This window comes from Cervus canadensis, chromosome 2 (assembly GCF_019320065.1).
Source record: "Cervus canadensis isolate Bull #8, Minnesota chromosome 2, ASM1932006v1, whole genome shotgun sequence".
NCBI classification, from domain to species: Eukaryota; Metazoa; Chordata; class Mammalia; order Artiodactyla; family Cervidae; genus Cervus; species Cervus canadensis.
This window is the reverse complement of record NC_057387.1, coordinates 44,008,170-44,026,785: the sequence shown is the minus strand read 5'-3', so window position 1 is coordinate 44,026,785 and position 18,616 is coordinate 44,008,170. Positions and strand designations below refer to the sequence as shown.

General features: G+C 36.3%; 1 protein-coding gene across 2 annotated transcripts in view; it reads right to left on the bottom strand.

The window, feature by feature from the left end:
- Positions 1-18,616, bottom strand: part of DPYD (dihydropyrimidine dehydrogenase) — an 882,445-nt gene that overhangs the window by 358,929 nt on the left and 504,900 nt on the right. For both annotated transcript variants that reach the window (XM_043460573.1, XM_043460572.1), the window contains exon 14: positions 15,894-16,058. In XM_043460573.1, the coding sequence (XP_043316508.1) occupies positions 15,894-16,058 (165 nt within the window). The remainder of the gene's footprint in view (positions 1-15,893; positions 16,059-18,616) is intronic.

Here is an 18,616-nt window from a genome sequence, read left to right as displayed (position 1 = left end):
TTGGTTGACTTAAGTTTTTTTAAATTACTGAGACATCTTTTATGACCCAGAATATGGCCTATTTTAGTAAATGTTATGCATGTATTTGAAATGACTGTGTATTCTGCCTTCTTTGGATGGCTAGTCCTACAAATGTCAACTAGATAAGTCATTTTTCAAATCCTCAATAGCCTCATTCTATTGTTTAATTAATTACTGACAAGCAGGTATGAAAATCTCCATTTATAATTTCTTTCCACTGTTCTTTGCAGTTGTCTCATTTTTTTGTATTCAGGTATCCTGAAGCTCTGCTATTAAGTGAGTGAAACCATTAGGATTGCTATCAACTCTAGATGAGTTGATTTTTTAATCATTATAAAATGATTGTTTTTGTCCCTGGTAATATTCTTTGCTTTTGTAACTACTTTATCTTCTATTAATATTACAAGATTTTATTTGAATAGAATTAGTATGATAAATCTCCTTCCATTACTTAAGTATTCTCTTTGTATCCTCATATTTAAAATCATTTTTTTTCCTTGTTGGCAGCATACAGTTGAATCCCACTTTTTATCAAATATGGACATCTCTCCCTTTTAATTCAGATGTTTAGACCATTTACATTTAATGTAATTATTGATGTCAGTTCAGTTCAGTTCAGCTCAGTTGCTCAGTCGTGTCTGACTCTTGGCGACTCGATGGACTGCAGCGCGCCAGGCTTCTCTCTCCATCACCAACTCCTGGAAGGTGCTCAAACTCATGTCCATTGAGTCAGTGATGCCATCCAACCATCTCATTCTCTGTCGTCCCCTTCTCCTCCTACCTTCAATCTTTCCCAGCATCATGGTCTTTTCTAATGAGTCAGCTCTTTGCATCAGGTGGCCAAAGTATTGGAGCTTCAGCTTCAGTTTCAGTCCTACCAATGAATATTCAGGACTGATTTCCTTTAGGATGGACTGGTTTGATCTCCCTGCAGTCCAAGGGAATCTCAAGAGTCTTCTCCATCACCATGGTTCAAAAGTATCAGTTCTTTGGCTCAGCTTTCTTTATGGTCCAACTCTCACTTCCATACATGACTAATGGAAAAACCATAGTTCGGACTAGATGGATACGGTTAGGTTTAACTCTACTTTCTTTTGGTTTGAGTAATTTGACTCTATTTCATGCTTTATTGTTTATGATTTACCTGTAACTCAGTCACACAGTTTCAATTATTTTTAGAGCTTAGTGTATATATCTTTAAGTTATCATTGTCTGTCTTCAAGGGATATAAAACTTTACATATGATAGTAGTATACCTCCATTTCTTCCTCACAACTTTTGCATTATTGTTGTCATGCATTTTACTTTCATTTACGTTATATACTATATATATGTTATATACTATATACTACTATATATACTATATGCTATATTATGTTTTTGTTTAAACAACAAAATTCTCTTCTAAAGTAAGTTAAATGATTAAAAAAATATTATCCATGTAGTTACAAATCCTAGTGCTCTTTACTCTTTTGTGTAGATCAAGACTTCAACCTGGCATCATTTTCCTTAACAAAAAACATTTTTTAACATTTCCTGGAGTGCAGATTTCCTGGTGATGAATTCTTTCACTCTTTTTATGTTTGAAAAGAACTTACTTCACCTGCACTTTGAAAGACATGTTACTGAATTTTGAAATCTATGTTAACAGCTTTTGTTTGCTTGTTTTTTTAAACTTTCAGCACTTTAAAGATGATGTTAGTTTGCATTGCTTCTGGTGATAAATTACAGCAGAATATTATGTTTTTCTTATGTTATGGTTCTCTGTATGGAACATGCTTTCTGTCCCTAGCTGCTTTGAAGTTTTTTTTTTTCTTTATCACTGGTTTAATTAATCTGATTATGATGTACTACCTTGCTGTAATTTTCTTCATGTTTCTTACACTTGGAGTTCATCAAGCTTCTTGTTTATTATTTCTGTTTGTTTTTGTATTGGCTGTGGTGTGGGGAAGTCTTTTTGTTTTAAGAAAAATTGAGAAAATTTGGTCCATTATTTCTTCAAATTTCAGGAATTCCTGAAATTTGTATATATAAGTTGTCCCCAGCTCACAAGGTGTATGTTTAATTTCTTCTCTCTCTCTGTGTGCTTCATTTAAGATAGTTTTCATTGCTGCATCTTCAAGTTACTAACTGTTTCTTCTGCAGTACCTAACATGCTGCTAATAAAGTTTATTGTGTTCTTTACCCTTTGAAATGTAGTTTGCAGACCTGTAATTTTGATATAGGTCTTTTATCTATCTTCCATAGTTTAACTTGGATTTTTGAAAGTAGGGAATATAGTTGTAAAAACAGCTTTAATGTATTTGTCTGCTAATATTAACATAACACAGTTTTAACTGATTTTTTTAAATTTTGTGTTTATGTTCTGGTTTCTTTACAGGTTAGGTAATTTTTTAATTAGATGTCAAAAATTGAATTTTATATTGTTTGATATTAGATAGTTTGTATTCCTATAAATATTCTTGAGCTATCTTTCTCAGTTGCAGTTATACTCAGTTCAGTACAGTTGCTCATTCATGTCCAACTCTTTGCAACCCCTGGACTGCAGCACCCCAGGCTTCCATGTCCATCACCAACTCCCGGAACTTGATCAAACTCTGTCCATCAAGTCGATTATGCCATCCAACCATATCATCCTCTGTCGTCCCCTTCTCCTCCTACCTTCAAACTTTCCAAGCCTCAGGGTCTTTGCTAATGAGTCAGCTCTTTGCATTAGGTGGCCAAAGTACTGAAGCTTCAGCTTCAGCATCAGTCCTACCAAGAAATATTGAGGACTGATTTCCTTTAGGATGGACTGGTTGGATCTCCTTGCAGTCCAAGGGACTCTCAAGAGTCTTCTCCAACACCACATTTCAAAAGCACCAATCTTTAGCGTTCACCTTTCTTTGTGGACTGACTCTCACATCCATACATGACTACTGGAAAAACCACAGCTTTGACTAGATGGATCTTCATTGGCAAAGAAATGTCTCTGATGTTTAATATGCTGTCTAGGTTTGTCAGAACTTTTCTTCCAAGGAGCAAGAATCTTTTCATTCCATGGCTGCAGTTACCATCTGCAGTGATTTTGGAGCCCAAGATAATAAAGTCTGCCGCTATCTCCATTGTTTCCCCACCTATTTGCCATGAAGCAATGGGACCAGATGTCATAATCATACTGGTATTCCCATCTCTCGAAGAATTTTCCACAGTTTGTTGTGATCCACACAGTCAAAGGCAATAGTCAGTAGGCACATTCAAAAGGTGTAGTCAATAAAGCAGAAGTAGATATTTTTCTGGAATTCTCTTGGTTTTTCTATGATTCAATGGATGTTGGCAATTTGATCTCTGGTTCTTCTGCCTTTTCTAAATCCAGCTTGTACATCTGGAAGTTCTCAGTTCACATACTGTTGAAGCCTAGCTTGATGAATTTTGAGCATTACCTGCTAGTGTGTGAGATGAGTACAATTGTGCCATAGTTTTAACAATCTTTTACATGGCCTTTGTTTGGGATTGGAATGAAAACTGACCTTTTCCAGTCTATGGCCACTACTGAGTTTTCCAAATTTGCTGGCATATTGAGTGCAGCATTTTCACAGCATCATCTTTTAGGGCTTGAAATAGCTCAGCTGGAATACCATCACCTCCACTAGCTTTGTTCGTAGTGATGCTTACTAAGGCCTACTTGACTTCGCATTCCAGAATGTCTGGCTCTAGGTGAGTGATCACACCATTGTGGACATCTGGGTAATTAAGATCTTTTTTTGTATAGTTCTTCCGTGCATTCTTGTCACCTCTTCTTAATATCTTCTGCTTCTGTTAGGTCCATACCATTTCCGTCCTTTGTTATGCCCATCCTTGCATGAAATATTCCCTTGGGATCTCTCATTTTGTTGAAGATGTCTCTAGTCATTTTCATTCTATTGTTTTCCTCTATTTCTTTGTACTAATCACTTAGGAAGGCATTCTCATCTTTCCTTGCTATTCTTTGGAACTCTGTATTCAGATGGGTATATCTTTCCTTTTTGTTTCGCTTCTCTTCTTTTCACAGCTATTTGTAAGGCCTCCTCAGACAACCATTTTGCCTTTTTTTCATTTCTTTTTCTTGGGGATTGTTTTGATCACCACCTCCTGTATAATGTCATGAACCTCTCTCCATAGTTCTTTAGGCACTCTATCAGACCTAATCTTTTGAATCTATTTGTTACTTCCACTGTATAATCATAAGGGATTTGATTTAGGTCATACCTGAGGGTCTAGTGGTTTCACTACTTTCTTCAGTTTAATCTTATTTTGCATTAAGGAGTTCATGATCCGAGCCACAGTCAGTTCCTGGTCTTGTTTTTGCCTGCTGTAAAGAGCTTCTCCATCTTTGGCTGCAAAGAATATAATCAGTCTGATTTTGGTATTGACCATCTGATAATGTCAACATCTGGTAATGTCCAAGAGAATTCTCTCTTGTGTTTCTTGAACAAGGTGTTTGCTATGACCAGTGCGTTCTCTTGGCAAAACTCTGTTACTCTTTGCCCTGCTTCATTTTGTACTCCAAGGCTAAACTTGCCTGTTACTCCAGGTATCTCTTGACTTCCTACATTTGCATTCCTGTCCCCTATGATGAAAAGGATATCTTTTTTGTGTGTTGGTTCCTGAAGGTCTTGTAGGGGTTCATAGAACCACTCAAATTCAGCCTCTTCAGCACTGGTGTTTAGGGCATAGACTTGGATCACTGTGATATTGAACGGTTTGCCTTGGAAACGATCTGAGTTCATTCTGTCATTTTTGAGACTGTACACAAGTACTGCATTTAGGACTCTTGTTGACTATGAAGGCTACTCCATTTCTTCTAAGGGATGCTTAGAAGTAGTAGTAGTAGATATAATAGTCATCTGAATTAAATTCTCCCATTCCGGTCCATTTTGGTTCACAGATTCCTAAAATGTTAATGTTCACTCTTTCCATCTCCTGTTTAAACACTTCAAAATTAGTTTGATTCATGGGCCTAACATTCCAGGTTCCTATGTAATATTGTTCTTACAGCACTGGACTTCCATGACCCAGTCACATCCACAACTGGGCGTTGTTTTTGCTTCATCTCCATCTCTTCATTCTTTATGGAATTATTTCTCCACTGTTCTCCAGTAGCATATTGGGCACCTATTGACCTGGGGAGTTCATCTTTAGTGTCATATCTTTTTGCCTTTTCATACTGTTCATGGGGTTCTCAAGGCAAGAATACTGAAGTGGTATGCCAGTCCCTTCTCCAGCAGACCAAGTTTTGTCAGAACTCTCCACCATGACCCATTCGTCCTGGGTGGCCCTACATGGCATAGCTCATGGTTTCATTGAGTTAGACAAGGTTATGATCCATGTAATCAGTTTGGTTGGTTTTATGTGATTATGGTTTTCAAATTGTCTGTCCTCTGATGGATAAGGATAAGAGGTTTGTGGAAACTTCCTGATGGGAAGGACTGGCTGTGGAGGAATCTAGGTCTTGTTCTGATGGGTGGCTCCACGTTCAGCAAATATTTAATCCAATTTTTTTGATGGGCTGTGTTCCCTCCCTTTGTTCTCTCTCTTCAAAAGGACTTATGTCAGCACTGTTGCATTCAGTACCGCTGACCCCATGGCAGGCCACTGTTGACTCACACTTCTTCCAGAGACTCCTGGACACTCACTGGCAAGCCTGGCTCAGTCTTCTTGTGGGGTCACTGCTCCTTTGTTCTGGGTCTTGGTGTGCACAAGGCTTTGTTTGTGCTCTCCAACAGTCTGTTTCCCAGTCCTGTGAAAGTTCTGTAATCAAATCCCACTGGCCTCCAGATCAAATTCCCTGGGGGTTCGCAGTCTCTTTGTCAGATCCCCAGGTTTGGGAAATCTGTTGTGAGTCCTAGAACTTGCGTAACAGTGTGAGAACTTCTTTGGTATAATTATTCTCCAGTTTGTGGGTTGTCTGGTGGCCCCATGGTAGGTCTTAAGGCGACCTCCTCCAAGAAGGCTTATGCCACACACCTTGTCTCCCAGATCTGCTGCAGCTAGAGCCCCTGTCCCCACGGCAGGCCACTGCATCCACAGGAGATGCTCAAACACTCAAAGGCAGGTCTGGCTCAGTCTCTGTGGGGTCTCTGGGTCCTGGTGCACACAAGGCTTTGTTTGAGCCCTCTGAGTGTATCTGGCGGGTACGGAGTTTGATTCTAAATGAGATTTTTTCGCCCCTCCTACTGTCATGTTGGGGCTTCTCCTTTGCCCTTGGACACAGGGTATCTTCTTTTGGTGGGATCCAACATTCTCCCATTGATAGTTGTTCAGCAGCGAATCGCAATTTTGGAGTTCTCACAGGAGAAAATGAGCACATGTCCTTCTACTTCACGTTCTTAGCAGTTACATTACTTAGACATATTTTTATCCTTTCAGGTCTGGCTTTTAAGGTTTGTTGGGCATACCCAAACAAGTGTTTGGCCTATGGCTAATTGTGATTCATAAGGTTTTTCACTGTGGCTGTCAGGAAGAGTCATAAAATTTCCAGATATATGTGAAAATTGAATAATAGTCCCTCAAATCCATTCTGAAAGTTCTTTCTGTAGTCTAATTTACTAACAGGCATAAGCTGATCTGTTAAATACTCAAGGGATCTTTTGCAAATCTCCAAAGGCCTTTCTGTATGCAACTCTCTACTTTCTGATGCTTTATCTCGTGAATGCTAGTCATCCTTGTTCTCTCTGGATTCTCAGTTCTACTTTTCTGATTTCTGACTGGTTTTTGCTGCCTTCCCTGTAGCCTGGAAGTTTTCTTGGGCAATGGCAGAGTTCATTTCCGTTGCTTTCCATCTCTCAATGACCACTGTCCTTACTGACTGATGTTCTACCTCTTAAAAATTTTTGTTTCATATATAAGTTTTTGGATGCTGCTATTTCAATTGAGAAAGTAAATCCAGTCCCATTACTCCATGTAGGATGCTGCTAATGTTTTCTTTTAAGGAACTAGGAATGTCTTAAGAAAATGCTTGGCTACATGGAGCCAGAAACAAATCATGTAACTATGAGCTATATTATGTTTTCTTATTAATTTTGGCTGCTCTTGTTTTGTGGAATTATAGTTTAATTTTTCTTCACTTCTATGCTGAAACCAAGAAAATAACTGTCATTATTCTAGTTTTATTTTAATCAGAAGCTAAGTCAAATGAATGAATGATATTAAGGCAAAGAAATACAATGAATGAAACATTGAGGAAAGAATCAGAAGACCTTACATTCTACATAACATATAATTAACTCAACTTCAGAATAATCACTAAAAGTATATTTATTAATTTAGTATTTAATTTTTAATTGATAATTATTTCTGAAATAGCATCTTTTATATGAACTGTTTATAAATGTTTTGAAAATCAATTGGGCAATACGATTCAAAAGCTATAAAAATGATGTTTCCTTCTATTTGCTAAATCTACCCCTCAGAATATTTCATGAAAACAAATTATTATTTTTAGTAGAAATAAAAGCTAAATGCATAAAGTTATTCTATGAAGTGTTTCCCAGGTGGCTCAGTGGTAAAGAATCTGTATGCCAATGCAGGAGATGTGAGAGATATGGGTTTGATCCCTGGGTTGGGAAGATCCCTTGGAGAAGGAAATGGCAACCCACTCCAATATACTTGCTGGGAGAATCCCAGGGACAAAAGAGCCTGGCCAGCTATAGTCCATGGTGTCTCAAAAAGACACAACTGAGTGACTAAGGACACCTTCTCTGCAGTATAAAGTCACAAATACTTGCAATATGTCAAGCCCATTACCTATTTTTTTTTTCATTTATTTTTATTAGTTGGAGGCTAATTACTTCACAACATTGCAGTGGGTTTTGTCATACATTGACATGAATAATATCTCATTTAATTTTTACAACAAACTCTGAGAGATGGTATTATCATCATACTGATGAGAATGAGGCTAAGTATCAATAAAACAACAAGTCAGAGGAGCTGCTGGGATTTAAATCCATTCTGATTCTAAACTCTATGCCTTTCATCCCTGGACTCCATATACTCTAGAAAAGTGAAAACACATACTTGTTAAAATAACTGGACATGGACTGTTTTGCCCCATCCACTTTAATATTTTAAATTTCCATTTTATGATTCATTTTTTAGACTATGATATATTTAAATATGATTTATTCTTATTTATATAAACTAAATAGATCTTTTAAAAAATAATAATGTCACTAGATAATTGTTTGAGATTTTAGCAAAAAAAGGAGGTTAGAAAATATATGTCTTCTGGAATTCACAATGTTACAAAATCACTACTTAAGTGATGGTGTGAAAAAGGAAGGGCTTCCTAGAGGATTTACTAGGCTTCCCTTCAATGCCTGATCCAGCACTTTTCTTAAAAAAAAAAAACAAAAAAAACCAGTTTTATCTAAAATAAACCAGCATGGGAACATGTAGAAGTTTACAGAAATGTGAACTTAATAAGCTCAAATAATTCTGGTTAGAGCAAATGAATGATATTAAGGGAAAGAAGTACAATGAATAAAACATTGAGGAAGAAATCAGAAGATCTTACATTGTACATAAAGTATAAGTAATTCAAATTCAGAAGAATCACTAAAAATATGAGATTCTTACATCTCTGTTCGTGAAACCCTTTTCTTGGGATACGAGGAGAGAAGAGCTAGGGTGCTGTTTGTACTTTATAAGCTCTGAGGTAGGAAAGCAAAAGTAATGATCGTGTACTGATCACTGCTGGCTGATAATACATTTACTGTAGTTTTATTTGTTACTAAATTTTATTTCTCTGACCAGATTGCATGAGTAACACACCCCCCTATTTCTAATTAGTTAGACTTAGTTACACATATGCCAAAGAAAAGAAAGCCCACTTCTGCTGAGTCAGCCTCCGGGACACCCGTAAGAAGACTGTACAGGAATGATGGGGTGATGAAATGTCTGCTGAATAAACAGAGAGCGTCCTCCTGTTTGGAAGATAAATAGATCTGACTCTCAACTTCCTATTTCCAAATACAGGATTTAAAAGGAGGCTGGGTAACAAACCAGTCCACACCAAGTTGCTGGTATTGTTTTCTATAGATACACCTCCATCTCTGCAAAGCCAAAAGAGCTAAGCCATAAAATGTTCTTCACTGGAACTAATGACAGAACTTTCTTTGTCAAGTGAAAAGATCTGGGGTTTTAAATTTTTTTGAGAGTCTGCAGTTGAGAAAGCGCAATCTATTTGGACCATATCAGCAAGGGAGGATTGTAACACGTATGTTTCTTAATTCCTCAGGTTCCTTATAGTCAAATGGAACCTGCTTCATGGTATAATGGGATGATTTCCAGTTTCAATGCATTAACTTACTAACTCTGTGATCTGGACAGTTAAAGCAATATCTCTAATGTCAGTTTCCTCATCTGTAAAATGGGGAAAATCTTTGTTTCACAGATACATAAAACCCTTAGTACAGTTCCTGGAACAAATAAACAGCTCCCAGTAAATAGTTCTGATTTAGGAGTTTATAAATATTTAATGATATATACAAAGTTCATGAGTGATATTGATTATATATGTAGTAAAATCAATTGATGAACTTTATAAAGATATAAACACACATAAATACATATCTATACACATGCTTACATATACATACACATAGATATATATTCACCTTATCCATGCCAGAATTACTGAAATGATTCAACTAGTATAGGGCCTAACTCTCTCAGAGATTCTTTTTTAAAAAAAACAAATGCTGAATCATTTTTATATCACCTCCTTCATACAGACTTAGGTACTTTTCAACATGAATCATCTGCAAAGCACAGAAATATTTTTAAAATTAACAAGTTAATGTTATACAAAATCCATCCGAAAAAGACACAAACTTTGACATGGTGTTGAAACCTTGAGTCTTTGGTCCTAGAGAGGGTCATAAAGAGTAAAGTAAGTCTGAGAGAGAGAAACAATATTGTATATTAATGCTAAGGCTAGTCTTAAAGACTGAACTTATGACTTAAGATGATAAAATGATGTGACCATTTTATTAATATATAGATATAATTTCCTAGAAGTCCAACAGATCAGGTATGTGCTAGGAGCCAGAAAAACACCTGAGTTAGTAGTCCTCCTTTGTTGGGAGGCAGACATTGATAAACAGCACAAATGTCGACAGACCACCGTGAACAGTGTCATGAGGATTGAAAAACTTTTGACCACACCAGAGGACCTGGCCAAATCCCAGAGGAAATAGGGAGGGTTCGCTTGACCTGGGGTCTGAGAAGGGGAGGCAGAGAGCTTGAAAGTGAGGGAGGCAAGGGGAACTGCACACCCAATAAACACCTGACATGATCTATCAACAGAGGGGGTAGAGCTTAAACCCTTCATTCTTCCCAGACACTTGGAAGGGGCTCTGGATGTAGGGACAGGCTGATTTCTATGGCTCAGTGGTGGGAGACTCTCCAAAACTCTCTCTGCAAACACCAGGCCAGAGGGTCTTCTGTTTGAAACCTATAGAATCTTTCTGAGTTGAGGCTGAACATTGTCTAGGGGGGCAGCAAGCGTCCCTTCTAACAACTTGCTAACAAGTGGTCTGAAACAAGGCAGTGTGGTGGGGCTTTACTGTTAAGTCTGTAATGCTAAATATTTATTCAGTGACTTTCTTTTTCCTATGAGGCTCGACTTAATTTCTGGGTGAAGTCAAGTTCACCAACAGTGAAAGTGGTAACTGAGTAGGATGCCTGATCTCGGTCACATCATTTCAGTCAAGCTAAGACTTGGTGCTGAACTTTTATTTCTTTTTTTTAATTTAATATCTGGAGTATTTTTAATATTGAGGATTTTTATCACTGTCTTTCCCCTTTGATAGTATCTTATTGCCTGGATGCCTAAAGAATTCTTCTATCTTTCCTTACAAGTATATCAGCTTAACTAAGACATATCTCAGATTCACGTTCTGGTTATAAATTTCCTAGAACATACTGTGCCTTTTAACTTTTTTTTTAATTGGAGGATAATTGCTTTACAATATTGTGTTGATTTCTGCTTTACAATATTGTGTTGATTTCTGCTGTACACCACCACAAATCAGCCATAATTATATGTGTATGTGTGTGTGTGTGTGTGTGTGTGTGTGTGTGTATACACTCCTACTCCCGCCTATGCCCCCAACCCAATATGACAGAGCAGCTTTCCACCAGCTATCTATTTTACACTTGATAGTACATATATATGGGCTTCCTTAGTGGCTCAGATGGTAAAGAATCTGCCTGGAATGTGGGAGACCTGGGTTTGATTCCTGGGTTGGGAAGATCTCCTGGAGAAAGGCATGGCAACTCACTCCAGAATTCTTGCCTGGAGAATCCCCGTGGACAGAGGAGCCTAGCTGGCTAGAGTCCAAGGGGCCACAAAGAGTTGGCTGGACGTGACTGAGCGACTAAGCACAGCACAGCACAGTGTATATATTTGAGTGCTACTTTCTAAGTTTATCCTTCCCTCTCCTTTCCCCACTATGTCCACAAGTCCATTCTCTGCATTTCCATTTCCATTTCTTCCCTGCAATTAAGTTCATCACTGCTAATTTTCTAGTTTCCATAAGTATGCATTAATATGCAATATTTGTTTTTCTCTTTCTGACTGACTTCACCCTGCATAACAGGCTCTAGATTCATCCACCTCACTACAACTGACTCAAATTCATTCTTCTTTAGGGCTGAGTAATATTCCACTGTATATATGCACTATATTGTCTTTATCCATTCATCTGTAGATGGACACTAAGGTTGCTTCCATGTCCTAGTTGTTGTAAACAGTGCTGCAATGAACACTGTCTCCTGGAGATCCTAATAGGCAACTAGAATTAGGAAATGCAAGACATAAATTCTTAATCTGAAGTCCTTAGAACTCTTGATAGAAAATAGTAAATTCATGAACTTCTATGGAAAAAAATTTAGATCTTTATTTTCCCTAGACATGCATTCAAATGTATCATTTCCTCTATCATGAAGCAATAAACCAGTGTAACACTATCAATACCTGTGACTTTGCACCAAAGGAAACCATATAAAATCATGTCAAGTTGTAGAGTTGCTACAGAGAGCACAAAGTGTCACTTGAAGTCACCTTACATCAAGACTGCAGTAAGTATTAGATTCGCCATTAGATTGTATTTTTAGTTTCTTACTAAAGAGTAATATATATTACTAATATTTTTAAAAATAATTCAAGAATTTCATTTTAATTTAATGGTAATATTCTATTACCTTGCGAATTTTGTTTTATGCACTCAAAAACTATTCTGAAACAGGCTTTCAGGTTTCACCAGGGTGCCTACAGAGGTCATGGCACCCACACAAAGTTAAGAACTCTGTATTTAAAGGCTCCTAATCAGGAATGCATCTTCAGAATGCTGATGAAGAGCAACTTCTTTAGAGTCATTGTGAACATGTGTGCACGGCTGCTCTTTCAGTAATAAACTGAGAAAGGGCTTCAGTAGAAATGACATATCTTATAATAGAAGTATATTGCATACCACTGTTCTTCCTTTATTAATTTCTCTAACAAAGCCATCATTCCCTTTTCTACCTTCACCAGCTGATTCACTGATAAATCCTTACCTTTTGCCTAACTCTCTCTCTAACTGCCACAAATGATAGAAAATATCAGTCTTTGCTTCCTAATTCAGTGCCTTCAGACAAAATGCACCAGGTATTTGTTGGTAAAATTTTTTGCAGCCCTAAAATATATGATTTCTAAGGTTGTTGTAGTGAGAATGAAAGGATTCACTTAAAATTGATTTCTGTAAGCCTTAATTATACATTTCATAATAAGCATTTCAAGAATCTCAGCTTAGGGGAAAAAAAAAAACCTCTTAGTAATAGATTGATTGATACAATTATCAGTGTGCCAAATTTAACTCACAGATAAATAAAAGGAAACCTTGAAAGCCAAGAAGAAATCTAGTATAAGTGTGTGTGTATGCGCTGGGTGGGGGGGGGGCAGTGTATGTGGGTGTGGGTGTTCATTTGCTCAGTCGTGTCTGACTCTTTGTGATCTCATGGACTATAGCCCATCAGGCTCCCCTGTCCATAGAATTTTCCAGGAGAGAATACTGGAGTGGGTTGCCATTTCCTACTACAGGGGATCTTTCTGACCCAGGGATCAAACCCATGTCTCTTGTGTTTCCTGCATTGACAGGTGGATTCTTTACCACTATGCCATCAAGGAAGCCCATATAAGTGTAGGCTTTGGTGTAATTCTGTGACAGTTAAGAAACAAGCCCCCTTACAAGATATTTCATCTTTATATTCAGGATGTTCTTCCAGCTGTCTCTAGTCCATGGTCAACTGGTGCCTACTGTCTCTGGAAATAGAGATACTGGTTATGGGTGTTAGCTGACCTGTAAGCCACCCAACACAATTTCTTTTTCAAAAAAGTTAGCCCTTGATTAGAAGCTGCCACAATGGGTTGAATTATCCAATCCCTGTCATTAAAGGTGGCAGCCACACACTTGAGAATGATGTGGGAAAACTCCAGTGAGAGTGATAATTAAACTTGGAAAATGAAGGGTCACCTTCTTTCATTCAGCTCATTGGGTTTGGCATCAGAGTAATTCTAAAACAGTGGGGGATATTCTACTCTCAGCATGGCAATATCTAGGTGCACACACATTATTTCTATGGGTTCAAATGGGAATGCCATTTTAATTGTATTTAAAATGTTAACTTTGATATGGGGAGTAAAAATGTTAGAAATTAGTTCTAAGAATACAGAAAAATAATAATGAGTGAAATCTAAATGGTGAAAGAATTAGAAACAAGAAAAGCATGTATTGTTTTCTCAGAAGAAGAAGCATTATAGGAGAAGAAAATTGTTTCCAGGGAAATTGAAACGAACATTTAAATGTGTTCAAGTCTTTCTATTTTACTGTAGAATCACAAAGCAAGGGTTTTGTCTTAACTTTTCTTGTCTACTTACTGTCATTTCTTAGAGGTCATTATTATAACATCTTATTCTTGCTCAAGAGAGGGTAGAAAGTATCAGGGGAGCTTTAAGACAAGTTATTAATAGGAGTTATTTTCCAGAAAAAGGGTTTTTTTTTTTTTTTTTTTTCAAATACATTGGCTCATCTAAATACTATTGAAGGAATATTTCCTACTATTCTTATTTTGCATTAAATAAGTAATACTGAGCTTTTAAGAGGACCTGGAATGATATTGAAATATAAGCAGGCATACTACTGAACACTATTACTAGAAAGGGCATGGATGCTAAAATCAAATTTTAAGTTCAAATTTTGGCATCACCATATAACAGCTGTGAGCCTTAAGTATGCTACCTACTGCCACGTGCCTCATCTGTTTCCTCATCTGTGAAATGGGGGAAATACTACTACCTATCTTATAAAGCTATTAAGAAAATTAAATGAGTATTAAAATATATAAAGCATTTATAACCATATCTAGTACAGAGTGAATATTATATAAGTGCTCATTCTTACATAGGGTCACAGGGTTACAAAGAGTCAAACACGACTGAACCAACTAAGCATGCACACACACTTACTTATTACCATTATTATTTTATTTCATAAAACTGTAGACTATGTTTAAAAATATATTAATAATTATTTTTATGGTTGACCACTTTTGTCCTTGGCATTATGAGAAAAGTTTCCCAAAACATGTGGATTCTTTAAAATACAAATAGTCCAACAAAATTGTTACTAGAGTTGATGTATAATGCTCAAACTGATAATTGCAACATCAAGCTCCAAAAGTGAAAAATTCTTAATAAGCAGAAGCTATTGATTTCAGATGGCCTTTATATAGTTTCTTTCACATCTGAAGGGTTGAACTGAGGAAGATAAATTGTATCCTATGTGATTATATTTTAAGACAAGAGAGAATTTGGAAACAATTAGAGCTTTCTAAAACAGAAAAATAAACCTGATGAGCTAGGCAATTGTGTGATAGCTGAAGTCCCTTTGTAAAATTTTCTGATTTATCAGTTTGTGGGCAAACATCCACATATTTCATTGGATTTTACATTACTTATTATTATTATTAGAATATTTGAAGTGTTCTCATTTATCTCTAAAAGATCATCACAGAAAAATCTTTTCTACAATGTAAACATTGCCCCAAACCTCAACATCAATTCACCACCAGCTCATTGAGAGAGAAGAGAAAGAGAAAGAAATGTGTGTGTGTGGGTGCATGTGTGTTCACAGTGAAAGGGGCTAGGGGACAAGGAGGAGAATGAATGAATTACATTAAGGACAATCCTAACCAATATTGAAGAGAAAAATACTGTGGACTAAAAAAAAAAACACAGGCAATCTATAAAAATCCACAAAGAAACGAAATACTATCTGTAAGCCTGATTTTACTGTAATATTTGTACATAATACTTTAGAAGGAAAAAAGGTTTTATAAAAGCTAGTTTGCTCATTCAGAATAAAGGTGTTAAAACATTTGGTAAGTTATTTCCCACTGAAAAATATAAACTACATAAGAAATTCTGCATCTGCTTCAGCTTTATATTTAAAATGATTTACAGTCTGCAATTTCTTCCTAAGGTCATCACCTTCATAAATACTAGCCACATACAGTGAAAACCAACTCAATAAAATGAGTATTTCATTTCTCTTCCTCCTGCTTATATAGATACTTCTTCCATCTACATGGCACCCATTTATAACAAAGACTTACATTGTGTGGATTTTTATGAGTTCTTTAGCATTTCTTTCTTTTTTATCTTTCTATGCATCAGCAAAGCAACTGGCAGATTCTTTAATAAAATATATTATACACATTAATATTTATAAGCCTATGAATTGGATGTTTAAATAAACATTCGCCAACTTATGCCAATTCTTTTGTTTTAGGCGTTAAATCACACTTACATTGTCTGGAAAGTCGGCTTTTAGTTCAGTGACACTTTGACACCAATATGCAGCCGTTTTTTCACTGATGAGCTCAATATTCAGGAAAGAGCTTTGTCCAGGGCCATACATGGGGCCAGAGGTGGTCCCCCGGATGATTCTGGGTGAAACATTTGTCACTATATCCTGTTGAAAGAGTAAAGATATTGAGTTTCCTTTCTACAAAGAAAAACTGTTATCTTCATTCTATGCTCATTTCCATATGACAGCATTCTACCAAGTTCTGTCTCACATTTTTAATATATTTTAAATTACAGCTGAACATAAACTACTTAATGAAAAAGTAAAAATATAATATTTGTTAGCTTTATTTAAATTACTTCCTATAATTGTAAGGTTAGGCCAGTGGAAAAAAGACATAAATTCATTTCCACTGGTTTGTGGCTTATACATTTTAATTTATTTGCAATTAAATAATAAATAAAAACACATCAAGTAAAATGTCAAAATATTATTTCAGTCTATTTAATCTAAGTATCATCAGTGAGATTTTAACTCAAATAAGAGTTAATGTTTGCAAAGAAAAATTTTTTTTCTAAGAAGTAATTTCAATATAAATCAGCTAGAGTATATATTAGCACCACTGACTCATCAAACTTTAAAACACATTCTAACAAACTAGGTTGACTTACCTATATTATTCTAACTATAAATTTACATTCTCAATAAGTACTAATTTTTCCCGAAACTGGAATGAGGCTATCAATAACTTCCTGATAACTATAAACAGTAAACAGTCAAATTAACTTGTTTGTTAAGTGTAATTAACAATCCATAACTGCTTCTAAAGCTGTATTAACAAAGAAGAGGAACATCCTTACATTACTAAAAACTAAAATGAAACAAAGAAGAAAAATGTTTCTTTAGCCAACTTCCAATTAAAATTAATTTTGAGTAAAGGTCATTTAGTTAAGGATTTATCAGAATTAGTCATTTAAGTACCCCTCCTCACCATCTTGTCACTTTTAGTGAGATAACATGAACCCCCATTAGTATATAGCAATTAAGGTCAATTTACATATTTTAATTAAGAACCACCCCATATAAAACAATTAGCGTAATAGGCATACTAACTGGATTTCATAACATTTGGACGTTTTTCCAACTAGATAGACAGGAAACCTTAATTAGCATTAATTAGTGCTGATCTGCATATGTTTGATAAGGCATACCCTTGCCACAAAAGATTATTTATTCCTGAATCTGCCAAATGCTACAGTTGCAGAGGATAAAAGGACTTTTCTACACATTGCATGTTAATTTCTGGCAATTTACATTCACTTTTACATTCGAATTAGTATATTATAAAATAAACGGTATAAATGTTACAATAAGCCGCCTTAAATATGTACTTTTTTACTTATAGGAATCCTGCCAGTTAATGTTTTACTAATTAAGCTATTTCACTTCTATTGTAATTGTAGGAACGTCACCAGCCTTACTTTGATTTGCTATTGTGAAACCATGTTACACAATCTTAACGGGTAAAATGACATGTAGAGTCACTCCAGGAAGCTCATGCCTAGTGAGCCCAATTTCTTTCTTGGCAAATGCTTAAATGTGTGGAATGTATCTCTGCAGGTAGCTTCTGTGCAGCTCATCCAGGTAGGGACTCTCAGGCTGTCATGGTCTGAGAGGACAATTCTAGAAATGTTTCATTCAAATCAGGTTGATTTTCTCTCATATTTCAATTTTCAAGAGCCATAATTTTAAGCTTTGAGCTCCTCCTTTCCTCTGCATTTTTCGTCACTTTATAAGGCCAATCTAGGTCACAGGCTGTGCTCAGCACAAGAGAATTTGACCAAGGAGCAAATATATTCAGGACAAGAGTTCAGTTCATCAAGTCACATGCCCTAGCACTGGGTAGTTCCACAAACGAAAGGCCGCAAGTTTTAAATGACTGTCTTATCATTTATTGGTCCGTGTTAAGGAGGAAAAAACTTTCCTCCATGCTTCCAGATTTTTCAGACTAGTCTAAGAATTAAACTGACATGAGATAGACTAACAGGAGAAAATGAAATTCACTTCATATGTACAGGAATTTCACATATGTGAGAGCGTCAGAGCTGCCACATGCATGAGACGTTCAGAGACAGAAAAGTTAAATGAAATATACATGCCATTCAGAGTTAAGGAAAGGAGTGGGGATACGGGGCTTCCAAGAACCTGAATGGTCATCATAGGTCAATAAGAAGAGCAAACATTTGGTAAGTAGATCCTTGCCTTGTTGTATAGATGGGGTCACTTTAGGTAAGTAACTCTGGGAAAGATTCCCAATTTAAATTATTCTTTATAGTTAAGAGAGAGCAATGGTTTCTCTTGAAGCTGCAGGATCTTGACTTCTTTTAGCTCAAAAAAACCTTCATGCAAAAGTAACACACTTTGGGGAGGTTAATTCTGAACCCCTGCATCTGGAAGTGGCACCTTCTGCTTATTCAACAAAACTGACTCATGTGTTAGACTCACTGCTCCTGCCCGTTCTTTAGGACTTAGCTTAGACTTCAGTCTATTTAGGAATCCTTTCTGACCTCTCCAGCACCATCAGGTCTTAATCTGATCTTATTCACACCATCGTCACAGTACATAACTTTCCCAATTGGTACTCTTAATATTCTATCTATATTTTTATTGTCTATATTCTTGTCAGTACATTCCAGTAAAGTGTAAATTTTGAAAGGAAGGAA